General features: G+C 39.0%; 1 protein-coding gene across 17 annotated transcripts in view; it reads left to right on the forward strand.

Moving 5' to 3' along the window:
• Positions 1-23,501, forward strand: part of ELF2 (E74 like ETS transcription factor 2) — a 92,408-nt gene that overhangs the window by 66,995 nt on the left and 1,912 nt on the right. For 3 of the 17 annotated variants that reach the window (XM_079920559.1, XM_079920550.1, XM_079920554.1), the window contains 6 exons: positions 14,436-14,549; positions 15,921-16,094; positions 18,309-18,347; positions 18,703-18,789; positions 21,685-21,877; positions 23,047-23,397. In XM_079920559.1, coding sequence (XP_079776685.1) covers positions 14,436-14,549; positions 15,921-16,094; positions 18,309-18,347; positions 18,703-18,789; positions 21,685-21,877; positions 23,047-23,397 — 958 coding nt within the window. Of the gene's footprint in view, positions 1-4,011; positions 5,974-6,924; positions 7,422-7,457; positions 7,856-11,256; positions 11,275-14,435; positions 14,550-15,920; positions 16,095-18,308; positions 18,348-18,702; positions 18,790-21,684; positions 21,878-23,046; positions 23,398-23,501 lie in introns of those variants that run through there. The other 14 variants (XM_079920560.1, XM_079920557.1, XM_079920563.1 and 11 more) reach the window with 13 other exon arrangements.

A 23,501-nucleotide genomic window follows, 5' to 3' on the forward strand; every position in this document is an offset into this window, starting at 1 on the left:
GGATAAGTTAAGTAAAATGAGGAAAACATGTGAACCTAAGCCAAACTATCAGTTTCAAAAATGGTACATGCTGGATCCTTACTCATCATAGGGTTTTTTTTTTTTTTTTTTGGCATACATTTTTTTTGTTGTTGTGGGCTCTCCCGTTGCGGAGCACAGGCTCCAGACGCGCAGGCTCAGCGGCCATGGCTCACAGGCCCAGCCGCTCCGCGGCATGTGGGATCCTCCCGGACTGGAGCACGAACCCGCATCTCCTGCATCGGCAGGCGGACTCTCAACCACTGAGCCACCAGGGAAGCCCCAGTCATCATCGGGCTTTTATGGTCAACAAATGCATATGGCCAGATAATTTATGATGAAATGACTTTGGGGGTCATAGACCTCTTTGAGAATCTGAGAATAGTCGTGATCCTCTTTCTCAGAAAAAATGCATTTGGTAACAAAATTTTGCCTTTGTGAACCCCCTGTTAAAAATCCATGCCTTATGAAGGCTTTTATACATGTAAATATTTAACTCTGCTGGGTGGTGGTCCAAAATGTAGCACGTACCCACTGCTACTCTAATTTCATGTATAAGCAATTTTGTATATCATGCTGAGAATTTCACACTTGGTGTGGGTTCTGTCTGAATTGAGAAGGCTTAATTTTTTCCTTTTACGTAATTCAGTGCCACCAGGTGTAGTAATAGGTGCCTACAACAGAAACTTGCTCAAAGTAAGTGCTGGGTAATTATTTATGGAATAAATGAATGAATATGTGACCATGGATTCAAACATCTTCACTTTAATAACATTTTATAAAACCTAACTATTAAATAAAATGAATCAGTAGTATAAAAAACTGAAAAGAGTGAGTTAAACATATAGTAGTATAAAACATAGGAAATAGTCCATCTTTTCTCTTTGTAAAGCTGTAGACTTGCGCTCCTGCATCTGTCGTCTGTCTTCCAGTATCGATGAACCAGGCTTTACTTAATGGCCCTAAATCTCTTGATTCCAGCTTGTTGTCCTTGACAGACATATTTGTTCTTAGACCTTAGTTTTCCTACCTTTTCTTTCCTTCTAAACATGCCCAACACACCATACCCCAGCTTTGAGTTTCACTGTTAGTTCAGCCGCATCAGACTGTTTGACCCCCTCTTATTGTTCTCCTACCATTCACTGCTCAAAGTTTTTTTTCCATTTTTTTCTTAATTTCTCAGAAAGACTCTTGACCATTGCTCTAGCTTTGACATTAAAAAGCAAAACATCAACCACTTTATAATTTATATAAATATAGTAATAGTAAAATGGATTTAAGTTTTCATCCATTTTTAACTTCTAAGTTTTATAGAAGATTGTTTTGTAGAATTTTTAACCTTGAAATAGTGGGATATATACCATGTGACTTTGGTTAAATTATTTAACTTCTTGGAGCCTCAGTTTCCTGATGTGTAAAATTAGGGCATTGGATTAAATCGGTGATTCTCAGATAACTCTACCATTGGTGGTTAAAGAGTTGTCATTACTAAAATAGGAAATTGGCATCCTTCTCCCAAACTATAGGAAAATAACATTAAATGGGTAGAATGTCTGCTCCCTTTGATTCCTACCTGTAATTTTTTTTAAACTTTGAAGCCTGTTGACCTTGGTACTTTTATCTGATAGAGCACACAGTTATATATTTGGTTTTAAAGTTTAATATATTTAATTCATGGTAGTCAGGAAAAGAGATGATGATGTTCAGGTCCTTCCTTATTTTTTTGAAAACCTCTAGGTGATGTTGTGTGTAGGCATCTCTTCAACCATAACCTTTTATGATTCTGTTTACTAGATAAAGGAAAAATACAAAGGAAATAACCAGAGTAAGCTATAAGTCAAAACATTTAAAACCTATATGGTGTTGGAAACAATTGGACATTTACATATCTCTCAAAATTTTTTTCCATCTTGGTTACTACAGGACCATGAAATCATTCAAATAGCCAAGGGTATCTAATTATTTTTGGTTATATTAGACTTTAATGATAATGATTATATTCTGAAGACTTACTTATTTTTAAAACGGAGAGGCTGGAGGATGAAAGAATTGATGCTCAGACTATGAAGAAAGACATGGAAAAAACTTCTCAGGACTTTGTAGTTTAAAGAGGTCATTTTTAAACTCTACCCTTCTTTCTTTATCTAAGCTGTGAAATGTGACAAGTTGGGAGTTTAAACTGCTCCTTTCTTCTATATTAATTATCTTTTGCTGATTAACAGATCATCCCAGATTTAGCAGTTGAAGACAATAAACATTATATCAGTATTACATCGTTTTTGAGATTAAGGATTGGGGATCGGCTTACTTGCATGGCTCGTAACTCAGGATCTTTCACGAAGCTGGAATCATCTGAAGGCTTGATGAGGGCTGGAGGGTTTGTGTCCTAGAGAGTTCGGTCGCATGACTGTTGGCAGGATGCCACTGTTCCTTGCCTAATGGGCAGTTGGCTTCCTCTGAGTGACCCAAAGCAGGAGATCAAGCAGACAGTTTCTGAAGTCACACACCATCACTTCAGCTCTATTCTCTTTGTTAGAAGTGAGTCATTAAGTTCAGCCTACACTCAAAGGGAGAGAGGGGAATTAGATTCCACCTCTTGAAGGGAGGAATATAAAAGAATTTTCAGAAAAGAAAATCAGTAGGTACTAAATGCATCATAGCAGATACACAGGCCTTGTTACTTTGGTGCTTGGGGAGTGTTTGAGAGGAAGGGCTCTAGAGTTAGAGTTCGTGGGTTCAAATCCTGGCTCTGCTTCTCCTGAACACTATGACCTTCGTCAAGATTCCTCATCTATAAAGTGAGCACAATAGTAATATCTATTACAGGAATGTAGAGAGGAATAAGTGAAAAAAATGAAGGTAAAGCACTTATCTTGGTGGCTTTTATTTCAATAAGAGTTAGCTGTTATTTACCTACTAGATCACAGCAATAACTTTGATGTAGAGTCTGCCTTTCTGTAATGTTATTAGCAGAATATGCTCTAAGGTATCCACCAGGCTAACCTACCTAGTCTTATTCAATTTTTAAAATTCTGCTCATTAGTACTTGAGAAAATTCTGCTTAACCTTGAAGACTTGAGAAATGCTGATGTGTGTGTGTGTGTATATACACACATATACATGTTATGTACACATATATTCACATATACTACATGGCTTGAGTCATATTGTGTGGAAGAAATGCATATACAGTAAGTCCCCTATATACGAACCTTCAAGTTGTGAACTTTCAAAAATGCGAACATGCATTGCATCAGTGTCAGACGTGAGTGAAATTGCAGCTTGCCCTCTGATTGTGTTAGTTGGGTACCTAGGCTAACTTTGTTGGACTTAGAAACAAATTGGACTTACAAACACGCTTTCGGGACGGAACTCATTTGTATGTAGGGGACATACTGTATATTTTAATCCTGCCACATTTATATTTTTAATATTTTACCATGTTAAAAATTCTTCAAACATGTTTTTATTAAAACAATCCATTGCATTTTTTGATTATTTCCTCAGGCTAGGCCCTGGAAATGAAATTCCTAGATCAGTATATATTGGTATTTACCTCTTTAGACTCTTGATCTATAATGCTCATTGCTTTCTTGAAAGTTTGTACCAGTTTATATTTCCAGCAGCAGCCTCACCTTGCTTGCTAGCCTCTAAAAAGTATTGGTGGCTTTTGAAAGCCTAGTTATAGTAGCAAGACAGAATTGCATTAAACCCCAGGGAATTGTGTTTTTATAAGAGCTTTAAATATATAGGAATATTTCCCAGCCTTTCTGCATTAATTTCTATAAATATATATATATATACACACATATGCATAAATACTATATATGTGTATATACTAACTGTGAAGTATTATGCAGGAATAGATACAGCTTCTGTTCACTTGGAACTTAAAATAGAAGGCTGATATGAGTCCATATAATTAAGATGTACCGAGAGTGAAATACACAGACACACACCGCTATCTTTCTTTAAAAGCTAACCCTCAAGAAGCAAAGAGTGAGGTAAAGGTTATGTGTCAGGCTTCAAACTGACTCCCACAGTGAGAAGAGTGCTTCTTTTGGAGCCAGGTCAAGCTGTCGCCTCCAGAAGAAACACACCTTTGGCTTACATTGCTCTCTTCCTTTCTAAATACACGAATATCTATGATTGATAAGAGGGGACATTCAGATTTGCTGTCAATTTCAGTGTTCTGCCTAAAGCTAGCAGTTAGCCCCGTAGCGTGCCTCACCATCCTCTCACCTGGAAGCCATCTCAGGTTATGATGCTGCGGGTCAGTGGATGGTCCTTATTTTAAATTGACTAGAAATAAAAAATAAAAGCTACCAGTCATACAGTTTCTTTTGTCTAATAGGTGGCAAGTTTACCTAACACAAGGAAGAGATCCCTGTTTGGTTTCAGGGGGGCTGTACTTTGGAAATGGCATACGGGTTCTTTTTTGGGAAGGTGGGGATCATGGTGGTAGGGCTAGGGGAAGGGCCCAAAAGAATAAATGAGTATTTAGAAGAAATGAAAAAAGCAAAGCCATGGGCTGTGGAATCAACTCTGAAGTTGCACATGTTGGGGAAACATTTGTAAAACGATATAGTATTGATATTACCCCTGGAATACATTTTTTCTCTAGTTATCATCACAGTTCATTCAAGTTAAGTCATAAAAATTACACCTTGTTATTTAAAATTTGTAACGACCAAATCTTTTTTGTGTTTATTCAGCAAATAACTTTTTGAACACTTACTCTGTAGGAGGCACTGTTTTACGTTGTGTGGAGAAACAACTATAGGCAACCTTTTGTTTCAGTTTTTTTTATATTATGAAATTTTGAACCCAGGGAAGCATTTTTTGTGTTTGTTTTAATGAAGCTTCATCTGGGTCATTTCATAGGCTTGGTTTCCTGTGTTGTCAGTAAGTCTATAGTCACTAAACGGCAATCTAGCTCCCGCGTCTACTGTATTTAATATGTACGTTATTTGTAATAAGGTTAGTTTTATCAAAAAGATCTTTAAAAGTAGATGATATAAGTGAATACGTTCGTTTGTTTCCGAGCGAACCAAATAGAAATGTAGGAGGGTACATACATTTCATGGCTAGCCAACTGGGGGAGGATAATCTCATCTCTCAGAGGTTGGCATGTGCTGTTTGCTAATAAACACCTGTCTAGTGTGCTTTTCCATACCTCTGTAGAGGGAAGAGGGCGAAGTCGGTCCCTGAGAGTGGTTGGGAAGCCCCTTACTTTGTCCCATAAAGCCTTGGTAACATTTCGTAGGTATGACTTTTGGGGTTGGTATGCCTGTTTTACAGCGCAGCGCTTTCAAGTGAACGGCTTACACGCAGCCTTACACTTTGACACGGCCCAACAAGTTAATTAATTAGCCACCTTTCCGTCCCAGCTGCGGGACTGGGCATTAGAGCTCTTCCAGAAGGAAAATTTGATTAATGGCTCTCTTCTAGCGTGGGGACGACTGCAGACTTCTCTTCCGCAGAGCGTGAAACGTGCGTCTTCCTGCCGAGGGGCCTCGTCCCAGCCGCGGCCCCCGGGACGACTCCCTGCCTCAGGTGTCCTGCGCGCCGCGGGCCGCGTCCGCTCTCTGGGGCGGGCGTCCGGGACTTCCTGTCTGGGCGCGGGGCGGAAGGATCGCGTTGCCAGCCGAGGCGGCCGCCGCCGCCGCCCCTGCCGTTAGGTGGTGGGGTTTCTCAGCCCGGCGGCGGGAGGCGGGCCGGCCTCGGCTTCCTGTCGGAGGACGCGCAAGGATCCGGGCGTCGGAGTGTGTGCGAGTGCGTGAGTGTGTGTCGGCCGCACGGCGTGTGTCTCCGGCCGCGGGTTCCGCCTCCTCCCCTGCCGCCGCTGCTCACGGTGTAAGTCAATGTGAAGCAGCAGCTCCAGCCCCGGGATAAACATGGCGACGTCTCTGCATGAGGGACCCACGAACCAGCTGGATCTGCTCATCCGGGCTGGTAAGGACAGGGGAACTTTCCTCCCGTGCATCGGTGCAGCAGGAGAAGGGGTGCACAGGGGGCGGGGTGGCTCCCCTGTGGCGGTCAGTGCAGGGGGTCCGGTGTCCCCTTCGGTCACCGGGGCGGCCGGGGGAAAGGGGGGTTGTGAATGAAGTAATGGAGGCGACGAATCAGGAAGTGATCACCTTGGAGAGTAACCTGCCTCAAATCCGGCGCTGTCGCTTCAGGGTGGGTTTGTGGAGCAGCGGCGGCGGCTGCCGGGCGGAGCGCTGGCAGCGGGTGCCGGGCAGCCGAGCCGCAGTTAAGTTGGGGACTCGGGGGCGGACGAGTTGTGCGCTTCACCCCAGTTGCCGAGGAACCAGGAAGTGAGTGAGGCTGTTGTCTCCCGGCTGCGCCTGCCACGCTGTCTGGCCGCAGAGGCCGCTGCTGCCCGCGGTCGGGGGCGGCGGGCTTCTCCGGTGGACGCTCGCCACCCCCGCCCCGTTCTCCTTTCAGACTTGGTCCGCAAGTCCTGGACTTCCGCGCGGACGAGGCAGCGCCGGGCCACGTCCGGTAGACCGATACCCGCCAAAAAATTGCTCTGACCCACCTCCTCACATCCCCACCTTGTGCGGGCTCGGGAGTAACGGTTCTCGAGAGGGTCCCTTAATAACGTGGAGTGGCCTGGGGGGGGTGTTGCTCTCGGGGGCCCGCCTCCCTTTCCTGGTTCAGTGGGCGGCTGTGGAGAAGTAGGCTTATGCCCCTTGCCTCGTGGGTGGGTTTTTCAGGGGGGAGGATGGGAAAGACACGGAGTATGTTTTGTACCCCTGCGCTGGAGCGTTGGGGCGTCAGAGAGGAACGTTTATTTTTGTAAACAGCGGGTGAAGGTGGAGGAGCGGGGCGGGCGGGAGGGAGTCTTGGCCCCAGGGAAGTCTCCTCACGGAATTGCCCCCTTTCCCCCTCCCCCCCAAGCCTCCCACCACAGCGGAAGCGCCTCGGAGAGGACAGAACGGCTGGGATTGACAGGCCTCGGGTTCCTATCCGCTCGCTGCGATGTTCCGAATAAGAGCGTTGGTTTCTGGGGGCGGGACTCCTGGCCCGCGGCGGGCCAATGAAGATTGGGCGGGAGTGAAGCTGACAATGTACGCATGGAATTGGAGGGAAGAGGAGTGTAAACACGGAAGTGGCCGCGGCGGTGGGGGATGTGCGGCGCCACTGCTGCAGCGGAAGGGCACGGACTTAAGTTACATAGAGAAAGCGGCTTTACTTAATAGCAGACAGCGCAGCGAGGGCCCTGAGTCGGCGTAGCGGAGCTTGAGTACGGTTTACCTACTGCAGTGAGCGTCAGTGTTCCTTTCCCTGGCTTCTCTTTCATATCGCCATCGATGGGAATTGGAAGATGGGGAAGAGTCACCGACGAGGATTGCTGTAAAGGATCTTACCGGCTGTTTTCCATCCACTGTTTTTAGGTTGGGGAGTTAGTCGTTTGGTTGGTGAAACTCTTGTGATTCAGTTCGTTTGGGAGAAATCATAAACTTACATGTACCCTTAACAGAACTTAATCTGTAAAATAGAACGCTACACGGTCCCAAAGAAAAAAATCACAGTTCACTGAGTAGTGATTAAAATGCATTTGACAGTTATTTTCTGATTAGAGCAAGAACTTAAATATTAGGGAAAAGGAGGCAGAGCACAATGAGAACTTGGTCTCTTGGTGTACGTTCAGTCCGTTAATACTGTATGAATTAAGAGATGGAATTTTGGGCTTTATATTGTTGGTACTAACAACACTTTATGGATTGTTTGGGTCAGTAGTGCTGAACATGGACCTTTCCGGAAATGTTCCCAGTGGTTGTGAGAACCTTAGACTACTCCACGCAGTTAGAATTTTGTAAAGGTAAAGGTAAGAGGGCTTAATTTTGCCAAGAGAAGGTATTTTTGTCATATAAGCTTTCGCAATCATCGTCACAACTGAACGTTACCTGTAGATATTTTGCTTGGAGTGGATGCATATACCCAGTTTAACATATGTAGACAGCCTACGGTTCAAAAATACAAACGTTTTATCTTCTTTTGATCAGGGTTTTGTTTTTTAAGTTTTCCCGTTCTACTGCATTTCCTTAGTACATAGAAACCTTACAGTTGAAATTTCCTTTGTGATTATAATGTTCTGTAAAGAATACATATTACATATAATTGTTTTCACATTATTTTCTCAAGTCATATTCGTGTAATCTGAAGTTCCTTTATAAACCCTATTTTAGAAGGAAATTTGAGACAGGTTTGCTGGTTTATCCAAGGTTTATTCAGTGAGTTAAAAGTGGAGGAGGAAAGGTGGCCCAGAAAATGAAGAATCATGGATCTAAATTTTTATTGCTGCCAATTGCCAATGATGTTGGGAGGGTAATGTTTGTAAGGTTTGTATTTGTATATGGACTTAATGGTATCTTTTCATTCCCTTGAGGGAAGTCATCAAGTGTTAGACGTAATTCTTGCTCACGAAGATTTAGTCTAATTGAGGAGACAGATGAAAATCTGTATCATATATAAATGTTAATATAACTACAGGGATTGCTGTATGGGTTCCTGGTAAGTGTAGAATGCTATTAAGGAAAACTTCTAGAGGAGATAAGCTTTAAATTGAATATTGTTAGCATAACTGTTGTTTCTAAGTAAGTATAAAGCGCTTAGAATTCCATTACTGTTAGACGTTAAGATGCTAGAGGATATAGTTTTGCTTTTATTTTCCTCCCTTCAGAGACTTAACTATCAACTTTAGCCATCAGCTTTCGCTTTAGTTATCAACATGTATGCTGTCAGAGGCGTTTGAATAAAGAATGAAATACATAAGGTTATTTACTAAAAATCATTTTCACATACAAAATATTTTTTGTGGTAAAGACTTGATATACTTTATAAAACTTTCACTGACAACATGGTGTCCGACTGAGAAAGAGCCTTGAAAGAGCCTTGACCCTGAAGTCAGGAGATAAGGATCTTCATCTAGCTGTCACTAAACTAGCTCTTTAAGGCTTCGTTTTCTGTAAGAGAACAGCATTGACTAGGTGATCCCTAATAACTTTTAAAACTCTGAAACTATAGGTGGCTCAGAAATATTTAATGGAAAGCGAAGGTCCTCTTTTTGCTTGGATTTCTTTACATTACACTCTATGAGTGAATTTGTCTGTAAGGTCGTTATGTAATGGGGAGGGGTTAATTTCTTTTGCCAATCTTTGGACCAAATTGGAGTTTGAGGCCATGTCTGTACGTTGAATAAGACTATGATATAGTTTATTTAGTAAATTAAGCTCATTTCTAGTCTCTAGGAAAATATGAATGTTACTTTATTAATACTTATGCGAAAGCGTTGTGTACACGTGGCCTGACTTTTCTGGAAGATTGTCAATTTAAAATATTCTGCCTTCTTATTCTCAAGTGTACATTCCTTGACTTTTTTTCTTCCTTTTTTTGAGAAATTGAAAATTGAGAAAGTGGAGAATTTGAGAATTGAGAAATAGCGTAACTCTTAGGAAAGAAGTATTGTTCTACTTTAACACGGTTATTGAATGGAAGGGGGAAATTCTTCTGGAAATGCAGCCTTAAGTATTTTTACGGACAGAACAAATCTGTCTAGTTTGTCAAAATTCATCATGAAATTTGAACTAGAAAATCTTCTAATTTACTATAAACTGGAATATATGGTATCAATCTTGAAAAGAACATCAATTTGAAAAAAAAATTTATCAGGCTATGAAAAGATGAAGGATGCGTTGAAATAAAATTGGAAGAATGGCATAAATTTTTTAAAACTTTATTTGGAAATGTGTTTAAGAAATTACTCTTTAGAATTCATTGCAGCATTAGTACTAAAATTCATACAGAAATTGAGTGAAAGAGTAACATCAGTGTGTAAAGAGTCATTCAGGGTAATCCAACATCAGTTTCCTTTAGGGACAAATTTAATTGGTAGAGAGGCAGGCAGGAGAGTGTTTTTGATTTATGAAGAGTTTAAAAAAAAAATCCTTCATGTGTAAGTCGACAAAGTACTGTTGTACTTATGGAAATGGAATCATAATTGTTCACCTACACAGTGATTTTATGTTTAGAAGCTAAAACTTACAGAAACATGAGGATGGAATTTGGGTGTTGTTGATTACATTAGATAATAAATTACAGCTGCAGTTCTTTAATACTAAAATCTCTGGTATGAGGGATTCTGGGAGTTCCCCAGACTCTTTCAGGGGGTCCGTGAAGTCAGATTGTTTTCATGATAACGCTAAGACATTATTTGCCTTTTCACTTTCACAAGTGTTCACAGAAGTTTTCTAGAGGCTGCATGGCTTGATAGAACAGATCGGATGAAAAAGCAAGTATGAGAATCCAACTGTTTTCTACCATGTATTAAAAAGATTTGCAAAAATGTAAAATAAAGCTACTCTCTAAATTGTTCTTTGTTTTAGAAAAGTTATTTTTCATAAACATATTACTTAAAGTTTTCTTAGCTTTAATTTCAAATAGGATAAGTATCTAAACATAGGACTTACATAAGCAAAATCTCTTTGTGGTCCTCAGTAATATGAGTGTAAAAGGGTCCTGTGACTAGAAAAGTTTGAGAATAGCTGAGTTACAGTTTTATTTAGTCTGTACTTTTCAGTACCATAGCCACTAGCCTCATGTGGCGATTGAGTATTTGAAATGTGGCCGATTAACCAAATTTTCAATTTAATTTAAACATAAAAACTGAAGCAGTGAAAAACTTCTTTACATGTTCTTTACATGTAAACCTCTTTTACATGTTGAAATGCCAGTGTTTTGGATATACTGGGTTAAATGAAAGGTATTAATTTCCCCTTCTGCTTATTTTCTTAACGTGGCTACTGGACCTTTAAAAATTACACGTGGCTCTCGTTATATTTTTATCAGACAGCGCTACTGTAGAAAATGATTTTATTCTCTTTCCCCTTTTAACCTTATAATGCAGCTGTATAGATTAGAAAAGTCAAAGGGGAACGGATACAGATGGAGTGCCCCAGACCTTTTACCTTTCTGTTTGTTTGTGTTCTTCACTCACCTATTAACTGTGAGTCCTGGGGCGTTAGAGAATAAGCTGTGGTGAGTCAGGTGTGGTAGCTGCGTGATGCCCTTGTAAATATTAGTTTATGGTCTTGCTTGTAGGGGAATACCACTATCACCTAATGAAGTGTTTTCTAATATTTTCCTATTGCTCTCAAATTAAATTGCTGTTAATTTTTATTTTTGACTTTTAAGAACGTTGTTATGAACTAGATCCATTGCCAGCATTCTCTTCTGCAAAGCTGAGAGGTATGTCTCTTGTCAGACTTAATTACCAAGTTTGGTATTTAGTAACAGCTGTCGAGTGAGTCTGGAATAGTCTCCATACAAACACCAGTTGATTAGAAAGCTAGAAATGGAACAATAAGACTCTGAACCAATGGTAAAGGAGGGCATAAGCAAATGTAATTTTTGACACTGATTAAAATTAAAATAGTTTGGAAATTTATTTGGTATATTTATTTCTTCAAGGAATATTGACCAGACCAGTGCCACCGACTGGGGGCAACTAGAAGATGATACCTGCCAGATTACTTTTAGCTGCATTGTTTGTTTTTTAAATGAGTTGCTTATTTTTTTAAACTCCCATAAATTTCATAAGCAGGCCTAGAAAGACACCAGAAAATCAAGCTTTAAGTAAGAGATAAGTAAGGAATTCTCAGCCCTCACTTGTAAGTTTGCTTACTTCGATGGCACAATGTTATGTTCCTATTTATCCTTAGGAATTGTCCAGAATTTTAGTTTAAATTGTATTTGAATTATTGATCTGAATAAAATAATATTGAAAAGTTTTTAAAAATTATGGGAACTTGAATAGGAAAAGTATTTCTTAAATTTCTGTTACCAAAAACTGCTTGTTGACTTACGTCAACAAAAGACAAGTAAAAAGAGACAGAGCTCACTTTTAACAAATTGGGTTAAGTATTCTTGGAAACTGTCAAATTATTTTGCATCTTTATTTTGTTTTGAAATATTTTACGTCCAGTTATGTTTTTGATACTCTGAACTATTCGTATAAGCTTCATGAGGCCAGAGCTCTGTTCACACTTGTGTCTCAGGTTTATAACAATCCTTTGTTGACTGTACATAGAACATTAGATCCGACTGATAGTTCATAGGGAGTTGATGCATTTTTAATATATTCTCGTCCTGGATTTAAAGTGTAAAGGAGTGATTCTCTGCTGAAGTTTGTGTGGATTCTCTTTGTTTTACTCTGGATGTAAAATATTTCAGGGAAACAGCATTTTGAACTTAGGGAGAAAGGGGAGATTGAGGTCGGAAATCATAGCAAGAACATTTTCACTGACATAACTAACATGAAGTCATGGTTTTGAAAACATACCTCAAACTACCTCAAACTAAGAGCTCAGGGCAGCACAACATATAGCTGTTGGCAAATTTCATTTTGTTTATAACTTAAAACATTAAAATATCTGGTAAAATTCTATTGCTGTATTATTATCAAATACTCAAAGCTCTTTAGTATGGTAGAGTTTTTAGGGTGTGTCTTAGTACAATTACATAAGGAATTAGTTTACCCAGGATGGTTTATTAATAGTACCTAAGACAACAGCTAAATTGCAACACAAGCAGACTTTAAAGAGAATGAAGTTCCTAGAATAAACTTTTAAAAACCTGAGAATCTGCTTCCCAAGGTTCTTTAGTGCACGTGAGTACTGCAGGGGGAGGTACTTTGAAGAAAATACTTGAGAATGGTAATATATTTTATACTTACTAATAGTAAATTTCTTAAAGTTGAGCTAGAAGGACTGATTGAATCCTGTGCTTCAGTGAAGCTGCAGATAAGAGTAAGCAGGGTCACCTAAAGATAGATTTACTTAGAGGTTTGGCTGCCTCTCTGGAACTGTTTAGCTTTGAGCAGATTTCCATAAATGGAAAGAGCAACTGGAGAGACCGGGTACCTTGGTTGAGAGTGTGGATGACGTGCAGCAGGTGGTGAAGCAGTCGCTGGATTTTCTGTGAACGCTCTCCAAATGGCTGGTGTGTGAGGCCGAGGCCTTAGCACTCGGTGACTTTTGAGACTAAGTGAAAAAGTTGTTTTCAATTAAAAGTTTACTGGAAACAATTTTAAAAGATTCATATCTTTAGTGTTGTAGAACCTGTGAATTTATAATATGCTTTTATGAAATTTGTATAAGTATTTTCTTTTAGTCCTTAAGAGGACACCTTGAGAAAAATTTATCAAATTAGACACCGTTCACATATTCATGTTTCAGAACCTCTTACCAAGCAGAATATTTCAAGTCAGGATGTGAAATTAATTATATCATTAGGATAATGAATTTGTGCTTGAATTGCTATTTTTCCTGTAAGGTCTGTGGGTTGTCCTTAACTTCAAAACATAAAAGAAACACTTGCATGCCTCCTATATGAAAGGTCTGTGTTAGGAACCATAACAGATGTAAAGATGAATTAAGATAGGCCCTCCCTGATCTCACGGAGCTTAAATGGTGATAAGAAATTATCACCATTTATTGAGTTCTTATCTATATGTGAGATATTGTACGTGTTTTTTAAGGCAATCGCTGCATTTAATTCTCACAACTGTATGAGGTAAGTAATATTCCTGTTTGGTGAAAGAGGAAACTGAGCCTTACAAGAAATTAAATTGCTGGCCTAAGGTAACAGAAATTGTAAGTGGCAGAGACTAGAGCCCAAGCTTTCGAGGCTGGAAAACCAAACCACTGCTGTACACTTTACTGTTTCACAAATAATTTAATCAGCAAAGCATAAAGTAAGTGTTAGAAGAGAGTTACAAGAGGTGGTAGAACTAGAAAAGGCTTCATGGAGAGGAAAAGAAACACAGGCGCGCTCGCTCGCTCTCTCTCTCTTTTTTTTTTCTTTCTTTCTTTCTAAATTTCTTGGGTAAAACCCAGCAAAGTCCAGAGAGATCTTGAAGAAGAAAGCAGTTACTGTGAAGAAAATTCCCAAGTTCTCTGGTGCACTCACCAGGAGGGTCTGTAAGAATTGAACTGATTGATTAATTTAGAAATACGAGTTTCTGACTGATTCTGCTAGGTGTTTACTTAGCAGTATATTAAAATTACAGTTGACCTCATAGGACTGTTAATCTACAACCATTCTCCCTCCCCTACCCCGCAAGTTAGTTTTGGCCTAAAATTGATACAGGATTCAAATTTCAAGGGTCTTTGTTTTCCTTTGGATAAGATTCAGAAATTTCTAATCAATCTCAATACTTGCTTTATAATCAACATTCATTTTACAAAGTATAGATACTAGGTTGTTTTGGTTTTAAAGTTATTTCTGTAAGTAATTTATATGGGCTAATATGTATTAATGACTCATTTAGAGTTATTAACGTGAGAGTTTAATTTAATAACGTCCGTGTTCAGTGCATTTTTATTGAGTAGAGCTTATTTTCCCCCCAGTGGAAGCATCAGTTCATAGCAGTAATGCACACTGTACAGATAAGACAATTGAAGCTGCTGAAGCCCTGCTTCATATGGAATCTCCTACCTGCTTGAGAGATTCGAGAAGTCCTGGTATGTGAACTGTTCTTTTTTATATTAAACATATCACGTCACTTTACGTATCTAGAAAGAAAGTTTTTGTTTTTGTCTTTGGTAATCCAAGGGGATTGTTGGTGTTCTCAAAGTCTATAATACATAAATACCTGTGACAGCAGTAATTGATTTTTATTTGTCAATGTTCCCAAATCTTAAATACTTAATTTTCAAAATAAATGAAACAGAAACGCCCACTATAGACAGACAGATGGCTGCTACATAGCTGTTTATACCATCATGTCTTATTTCCTTAACTCTGGGCAAATTATAAACCTTAAGAGAATGGCAGATGGGAGCATTTGCCACCTATGACCACGTTCAGTCCTTCCTTCAGTGATAGATGGGCAGTGACCCCAGGGAGCGCTCCCTGAGGGAGGGCGGAGGTAGCTTCCAGTGTTTCCTCACACTCCCTTCAGGCTGCACGTTTTCCTTTTTTTGTTTTTTGTTTTTTTTGGCCCCCTTTTTAGAGACTGCCTTTGAGAGTCTGTCTGTTCTAATTTTAATGCCCAAATGTTAATTTGACTTAATACAGTTAAGATTGGCCCTTCTTTTAGGGATTTTCAACATATGTTAAGATCAACCGTACTTTTTAGTTAGAGTAGGAATCCTGTGTATTATTCAGGGATATGAGAAGAAGATTAGGGCATACTGGTCAGTATATTAATCCATGATAGTATGTATTTAATTGAAATAGAAATGTCATATTCTGGTTATTCATGCACATTGAAAGGAAGCCAGAGCAACATTATTGTATGTACTAGAAAATCTGTATGGACCATTTTAGTGACCCAAAATATCAGGGACTGCTCCAGTAAATAAAATTTTAAATATTGAAAGATGATATTCATTTGGCTGTAACGAGCAGGTTTTCTTTTCACATCTTGAAATGAACTGTGCTTGCTTTTCCCTAAACGTACGTTTATTACTCTAATGTTATACCAGGTGCATGTTCTTCCTAGTTAGAGAATAATGATGAGTGAGTGGAAGGAAAGTAATTATTAACTCACTATTATACTCTTTTATTTTCAAATGTTTTCCCAATTGTCAAAATAATCCAAAGTCTTCTACAGTGAACTTGAAAGTATCTAAAAGTGTGAAGCAGGGGGGTTGACTACTTATGATCTCCCCCTTTACCCAGAAGATTAACGTTTCCTTCAAGTCGATTTTCTTTGCATTTATTTACTTACATACTTTAGACCATATTGTATATTCAATAAGCCTTAACTTCAAGTTTTTATCCTGCTTTGATGAATTCTTAATAACCTCACCCTACTAAATATTGAATTGTCCGTATTGAGAGGCATTAATGGGGGTGGGAAATTTTAATTTTTCAACTTTTTTTTATAGTGGAAGTGTTTGTCCCTCCTTGTGTATCAACTCCAGAATTTATCCATGCTGCTATGAGGCCAGATGTCATTACAGAAACTGTAGTGGAGGTGTCAACTGAAGAATCTGAACCAATGGATACCTCTCCTCTTCCTACGTCACCAGATAGCCATGAACCAATGAAAAAGAAGAAAGGTAGAGTGTATTTATACATTTCTGGGAAGTTGGGTGAAATTTTTTCTGGTATCTTTCTCCCCCCATCACAGGACATAGGAAATATATGTGTAGATTTATGACTGATGTTATCCTAATTAGATATTCTCAAAGAATTAAGATTTTGTCTTTTAACATGTTCCTACTGTTTAAAGGAGTTAGTGTTTGAGCTTTAAAAGTAGTTGCCTGCAGAGTGAGATTATAATAGGTGCTTGATACACAGAAGGAAGGCCAGAGATTCACTGCCCATTTTTCTGCTTTCTGATCCTTTTAGGTACTTGGTTACCTTAAAAAAAAAAAAAAACAAAATTATTCCTGACTTTATGTTTCGTAATCTTACCTTCCTACTCTTTTTGTGGGCGTTAAAGTAAAAAGCCCAGTTTTCTCCCCCTTCTCTTCGGCCTTAAAACACCAAGGTTGCACGTAGGGACTCGTGAGGGGAAATCAGCTCACCTCTGGGTAAAGAGCGTTTCCACTTGTTATTTGACGCCTGCTGAAGCTTGTGCTCCTCTGGTCCCAGTGGGTGAGGCACAAGGCTCCAGTCCATCTTCAGCATCCTGAGTGGGTTCTTTTTCTGTTTGAATCAAAGGTAAAACTTGAAAGAAATGAAATTCTGTATAAATGGGTATTCATCTAATTCCACTTTCTTCCCTGTCTCTTTCTTCACATTTTAGAATGGGGGAAAAGAAAAATCAAAGGCAACAATAAGGGAAAACTTGCTTCAGAAATAATGGTATTATCTTTGATTTATTAGGTAGCAGTGTTTCAAATTGCTGTGATGGTCACAGGACTGTGCCTCATTTGCCGTGAGGTACCCAGTGGAGAATAAGACAGAGCACCTTCCCTCTTACAATATAGATAATATGTATTTGAGTAAGGCATGAATGAGAGAGTTTAGAAGGAAGAATTACTTCCTGCTGTAAATGTTTAGAAACAAAAGGAATACATATAAATAGCCCTGTTTACCCACTGCCCTCTATAGCCTTCGGCTGGTTGTATCTTATGGAAGCTATTACAAAATACTTCAGAAAATTTTAGATTTAAATGAAGAGGGAAAAGACTATGAAAAGCTGAGATCATTTAGGGAACCAAGACCTCTAGATAAACAGGTTGATCTGCCTATGTGGCGGTACGGTATAAACCAGGAAATAATTGGCCAATTTAATACTAATCTTATTACGTATTTGAAAATAGGTGGTCTTAATGAATGACAATTTAAAAATGACATGCAACATCATTAATTATTCATTTGTGGTTAAGTACCTTTGGGACATACAAAGTTAGGTAGGTATTTTTTAATAGTAGAGGCTTCTTTTTATTTCCAGAGCCTTTAATATACTAACGTGCATTGTAAATCTCCAAGAGAAGACAGCATGCAGTTCTAAAAGTTAATTTGACTGTAAACCGTTTTTCCTACTGATGAATAACCTATTTCTCATGTAATACCATTTGGGAAATGCTGCTTTATAAGAAAATGGGCCTTTTGGGGCTAACCTTTCCTTTAAGGAAGTTGGGCTTTTGTGATTGAATTTAGGAGACAGTGAAGACGTCAGTCTTATTAACTGACTGATTCGTACATATAAGTATTATTTAAATTGAGAAATTAAGCTCTGTTTTAACAAGGGAGACCAGTAAACTTTGTTTTAATTTTTGCCAAAGCATACGTCTTAATGAAATCCTATTCTAATCCTAGAATATAATAACTATGCTTTTTGACGTATAAATTAAGGCACTTTAATTTAGCTCTAGATAATCCTTGCTAATGAAGAGCAGAGACATCAGAAATCCCAGATGTTAGGACAGATCACCAAATCAGTAATAGTATATGTAATATTCCCAGTCTCTTTCTTGAGGCTTCCCCTCACCTGCCAGCATTCATCCGTCAGGGCTGAGGGTTGAATACAACACATTTCAGGCTTAAGCTTTCTTTACTGTAGAGAAGTATAGCTCTTGCTTTTCTGTTCATTGTGGATGCTAGTCTCTCTGAGAGAGCCTTACGGCAGAAGTGAGGGGAGACAAAAGGAAGGGCGCAGACATCTACTAGACCTACGAAGTAATCGCTTGGAAGATTTTTTTATCCTTATAATGTACCTGCACGTTGAGGTGGGGAAACTTATGCTGAAATTCTGGTGAATTGATTGGCTCAGAGCAGTAGAGAGTGTTTAAAATAATATTTTTTACTTTTCCTCATTTGAGCTCAAAGGGCTTCGCAGATTATCAGATCCTCTGCAATCGGTAGGTAAAGCTTTTTCTAACAATTCTGTAGAACAGAAAACAAAAGTTTGTACTAGAATTTGTTTCCATTGCTACATTATTGGAAAAGGTTAGCAAATTGAGGCTCTGACCATGTAAATAATGGGTTAGTAGTGCCTGACTTGCCATGTACATTGACATTACTGTCCACTAACTGCTGTAATCTAAAATTGCAGAAGTGCTTTTCATGTTCTTTTAAAAGCAACTTTTATATACACTGAATATATTAATCCATAGATTAGTATCCAGTTTCATGAATAATATGTTATCAGAAAGCCTGCTATCATGCTTCTTTTTCCTGTTTTCAACGTGTGGTTTCAATATCTTTTATTTCCAGTTGGCCGTAAACCAAAGACCCAGCAGTCGCCAATTTCCAATGGGTCTCCTGAGTTAGGCATAAAGAAGAAGCCCAGAGAAGGAAAAGGTAATTTGGGGAGGTCTGTTTTGTAGGTGAGATGCTGTTTTTCTTAGTCAAGTACATTTGTAGGAAAATCACTTCTAGTACCTGCACACGTGAGAGTACTGTCTTTGGTAGCAGTTCTTAGTCAGGGCTGTATGAGCATCACACGTGGAGCTTTTTCAAACTATCTATGCGTGGTCCTTACCCCACTGAGATAAAACTGCAGGGAGTGGAGGTGGGCAAGCGCTTGAATTTGGAAAAGGCCCTACCTGCAATCTGATACACAGCTGTATGAAGAGCTGTGGTTCTGGAGGATAACGGCAGGCATCCTCATGGAGAGTCACTTAGAATTGAAGAAGGTTTACAAAACTAAGACTTCGTTTCTCCATCCTCTCTTAACTGATAGAAGCAAGGTGAATTTAGCGTTTCTTAACTGATTCAATGCAAGGTGAATTTAGTTTTCCAACCAGCAGATTTCAGTCATGTCAGTAAGGATCTTAGAACAAAAATTTAACATGTTTGCTTTAGAGTTTGTATATTCTCATTAAGCACAAAAATAGCATAAGCCTTCTGCATTCTCTGCTGTCATAATTTGTTGTGTAAGTTGATTTCAAGTGATCTTAGTAAGGGTTTTAGGTGTGTTCTGATAATCTGATAACCAAAATTTTATCACTTCCATGAATGTTTTCAATAGTTGGATACATTTTGGATTTGCATATTCAAATTTATTCCATCCTCAACGGGTAGTCCGATATATCTCATTGTAAATAATTAAAGCAAAAATTAAATCTCTAGTAAAAAAAAAATTAAGTCTAGTAAGCCTACCAAGAAATTTAGACAAAAAAAGAAAAAAAGAAAAATCCAGTTACAGTAAACCCTTATTTATTTAGGAACTGTTTATTCAATTTGGGACAGATTTAGGATACTTTTATTTTCTTCTGTGTCTTTGGTGGTTTTACATTTCTGGTATCTTAGGTTTTATCTTTTAATTTATATTGAAAACTTTAAAACTTACATAATAGTAGTATTACAAAGTTGAACTGTAAACATACAATTATTACTTTAAAAAATTATTTACTTATTTTATTTATTTTTGGCTGCATTGGGTCTTCGTTGCTGTGCGGGGGCTTTCTCTAGTTGCGGCGCGTGGGCTTCTCATTGCGGTGGCTTCTCTTGTTGCGGAGCACCGGCTCTAGGTGTGCGGGCCTCAGTAGTTGTGGCTCGCAGGCTCTAGAGTGCAGGCTCAGTAGTTGTGGCGCACGGGCTTAGTTGCTCCACGGCGTGTGGGATCTTCCCAGACCAGGGTTCGAACCTGTGTCCCTTGCATTGGCAGGGGGATTCTTAACCACTGCGCCACCAGGGAGGTCCCAGTTACTACTTTTTAAAAAATTATTCCCATCATCAGTGGTGTCTCTTGTATTCAAAGACCTTATGTTTAAAACTGGAAAAAAGTTTTGTGATAACCTATTTTTACCAGTCAAAAATCACCTTTCATTAAAATTTCAGTTTTGTATGATTAAACTTGAGGCAGCCTGGCAGCGTGTGGAAATGTGAAGATTAAAGTGATTACAGTCATCCCTGGATTAAAAATCCAGTCAGTGTTTCCTCTTCTGCAAAATTATGACGATAATGTCTGCATAGACTTAGTAAACTACCTTGTCTGATAAAGAAGGCTTCCCTTTCGAATTCTGTTTTCCTTAAAACTAGAAATAGAATTGTTAATTTTAACTTGGGGATGGGAACTGGGGCGAAGCATTTAAAGACAACCTAAAGAATGTTGATGAGTCTGATTAATTCAGTAGACACAGAAGTACTCAGATCCCTACTGTGTGCAAGGCATTGTCTGTTGTACAAAAATTTCTTCCAGAATAAGTTCTTATAATCTTTAGGTCATAAAATAAAAATGCCCCAGATACATATCTTGATTCAGTTGAGAGTTATGTAGTTGAAAGTTATGCATGGTTTAATACTAAGAGTTTTTAGGTATGGATGCTGATGTACAAATGTAACATAGGAAAGTTGAAGAGATACAAATAGCATTGTAAAGTTGAAGGTTAATTTTTTAAAGTCAAGAGATGCACACGGGGCTCAACTATGGGTTAATGGATTGACTGAATTTTCAGGGAAATACAGGATGAAAATGAAAAGCTAGAGGAGAAAAACATCAGCGTTTCGATTGACTAGTAGCAGTGGCTTGATGTGGAAGCCTCCCACCTTCGAGGTTCTTCTCATGTAGCCCGTAACTTGGATCTGGATTTGAGGCTAGTAAAGGGTTATTGAGTAGGAGCCTGGAGATGACCTGGTGGCTCCCTGGTGGCATATGTATTCTGATCCTCTTCTCGGGACTCTCTTCTTCTTTCATCAATTTAAGAACCTCTGCACCTAGAGGCTTACAAAGGGAATAAAAGGAAAACAGCAGCCTGGTTTTAGTCTTCTGGTCTTCTCGTAACCACTGCCCACTACTCTTCCCCAGCCTTCCAAGAAAAGAAAAGAGTGATGCTCTCTTCTCTTTGGGACTAAGTTTCTTCTTTTACCTACCCAGAGTCCTTCCTTTCCTTCTATGCAAATCTTAGCCATCTTCCAAGACTTGATAATGCCTTAACAATCCGCTTTATTTTCACTCCTGAAATCTCAGACATTATTTTCTATCATTCATTTGAAATATAACTGTGCCTGGCCTTGTGTTACAGCTTATATTGTTTCAAACTGTTTATTTCTTGAATTGTTGTTATTTACTAGACAACACAATTTGACACTGTACAAATGATTGCCGATCTAGTCAAGTATTTCATGACAGACTCTCAGTACACTTGTGCTTCACCAGTGGTAAATTAATTGATTTTTTATCCAGCATAAGTAAATATTTGCTTTTAATTATGTTAATGAATCGTTAATCAATGTCTATGATTGTTTTCAAAGGAAACACAACCTATTTGTGGGAGTTTCTTTTAGATCTACTTCAAGATAAAAATACTTGTCCCCGGTATATTAAGTGGACTCAGAGAGAAAAAGGCATATTCAAGCTTGTGGATTCAAAGGCTGTCTCTAAGCTTTGGGGAAAGCATAAGAACAAGCCGGACATGAACTATGAAACTATGGGACGAGCTCTGAGGTAAGAACCCAAAAGAAAGAGTTTTCAAACAAAACTTACATGTCTCTTAATATTGTCTATTAACTATTTAAAGAGAAGCTGTTAAAATCCCTTATTTGTTACAGCTTGTAATTTGGGGGGGATTTTCTAGAGGAGCGTCTTGTATTTGGAGGCAGGTGGGGAGACAGGAGTTTGGTCTAGACGGCTAAAATTTCAACACCATTGGAAAATCCATTTTTGTGGGAAATGTGCACCTTTCAGAAAATTAAACCCAAACAAAATACAGTTTCCAAATTGTGAATTTGCTCTTTAGTTCCTGCAAACTTATTATCATGGATTTATCTTGATATGAAACTTTCTCTTAAGTTTTGTCAGTTGGAGGAACCCACATAACTCTGTTATGCACGTGGCTTATTCTAATGAAGGGTATTTTGTAAATGAACATAGTTTAGTGACAGTATTCATATACACCACAGATTCACTTCTACGAAGCATGGCTTAGGTAATTTTTCCACGTAACATCAGATTGTTTTTATAACCTATGTAAATCAGAACTAAAGTTTTACCAGTGTCTGTAAAATACAGTCGTCCCTCAGTATCTGAGGGGGATTGGTTCCAGGACCCCCCGCAGATACCAAACTCCATGGATGCCCAAATCCCTTTGGAAGTGGGGATGGTGCTTGCCTGTAACCCACTACATCCCCTGTGTCCTTGAAATCATCTCTAGATGACACGTAGTACCTGACACAGGGTAAATGCTGTGGAAATAGCTGCTGTCACGTGGCAAATTCAAGTTTTGCTGTTTGGTGGAATTCTTTTTTCCCCGAGTATTTCTGATCCATGGGTTAGTTAATAAATCCATGGATGAGGAACCCAGGGATGTGGAGGGCCAGCTGTACAGTAGTATATTCTGTATTTAGGTTAAATTACTTCCTTTAAGAATGAGCTTTTAGCTACTTTACAGATCTCAAGGTTATATAAGACCGGTGGCACCAGGTTCTAATTTCATTCCTACTTCAAATTCTTAGCCTTTTGAACAATCCAGGCAGTGTGAGTTCCTCCTTATCTCTTACTAGAATCAGTGAATGTTTCTGTTAGCATCTCTTCTACATGGTGTTTTTGTTGGGGGGTAGGGAGGTGGGGAGAACAAATGTAATATACTTGATTTATTTAGTACTTTTTCCTGACAGATATTATTACCAAAGGGGTATTCTCGCAAAGGTTGAAGGACAGAGGCTTGTATATCAGTTCAAGGATATGCCCAAGAACATAGTGGTCATAGACGATGACAAAAGTGAAACCTGCAATGAGGATTTAGCAGGAGCTGCTGATGAAAAGTCATTAGAACGAGTGTCACTGTCTGCAGAAAGTCTCTTGAAAGCAGCAGCTTCTGTGCGTGGTGGGAAAAACTCATCTCCTCTAAACTGCTCCAAAGCAGAGAAGGGTGTAGCTAGAGTTGTGAACATCACTCCCCCTGGTCATGATGCTTCGTCCAGGTCTCCTACTACTACCGCATCTGTATCAGCAACAGCAGCTCCAAGGTAAGTGAGGGAAACCATTAGTTGCAACGGGTTTAATTTTTAGAAAACTCTTTGGCAGAAATGATATGTTCCTTTTTTTAATATTTGCATTCTAAGAACTCACT

This window comes from Stenella coeruleoalba (genome assembly GCF_951394435.1).
Source record: "Stenella coeruleoalba genome assembly, chromosome: 4".
In the NCBI taxonomy this organism is placed as follows: Eukaryota; Metazoa; Chordata; class Mammalia; order Artiodactyla; family Delphinidae; genus Stenella; species Stenella coeruleoalba.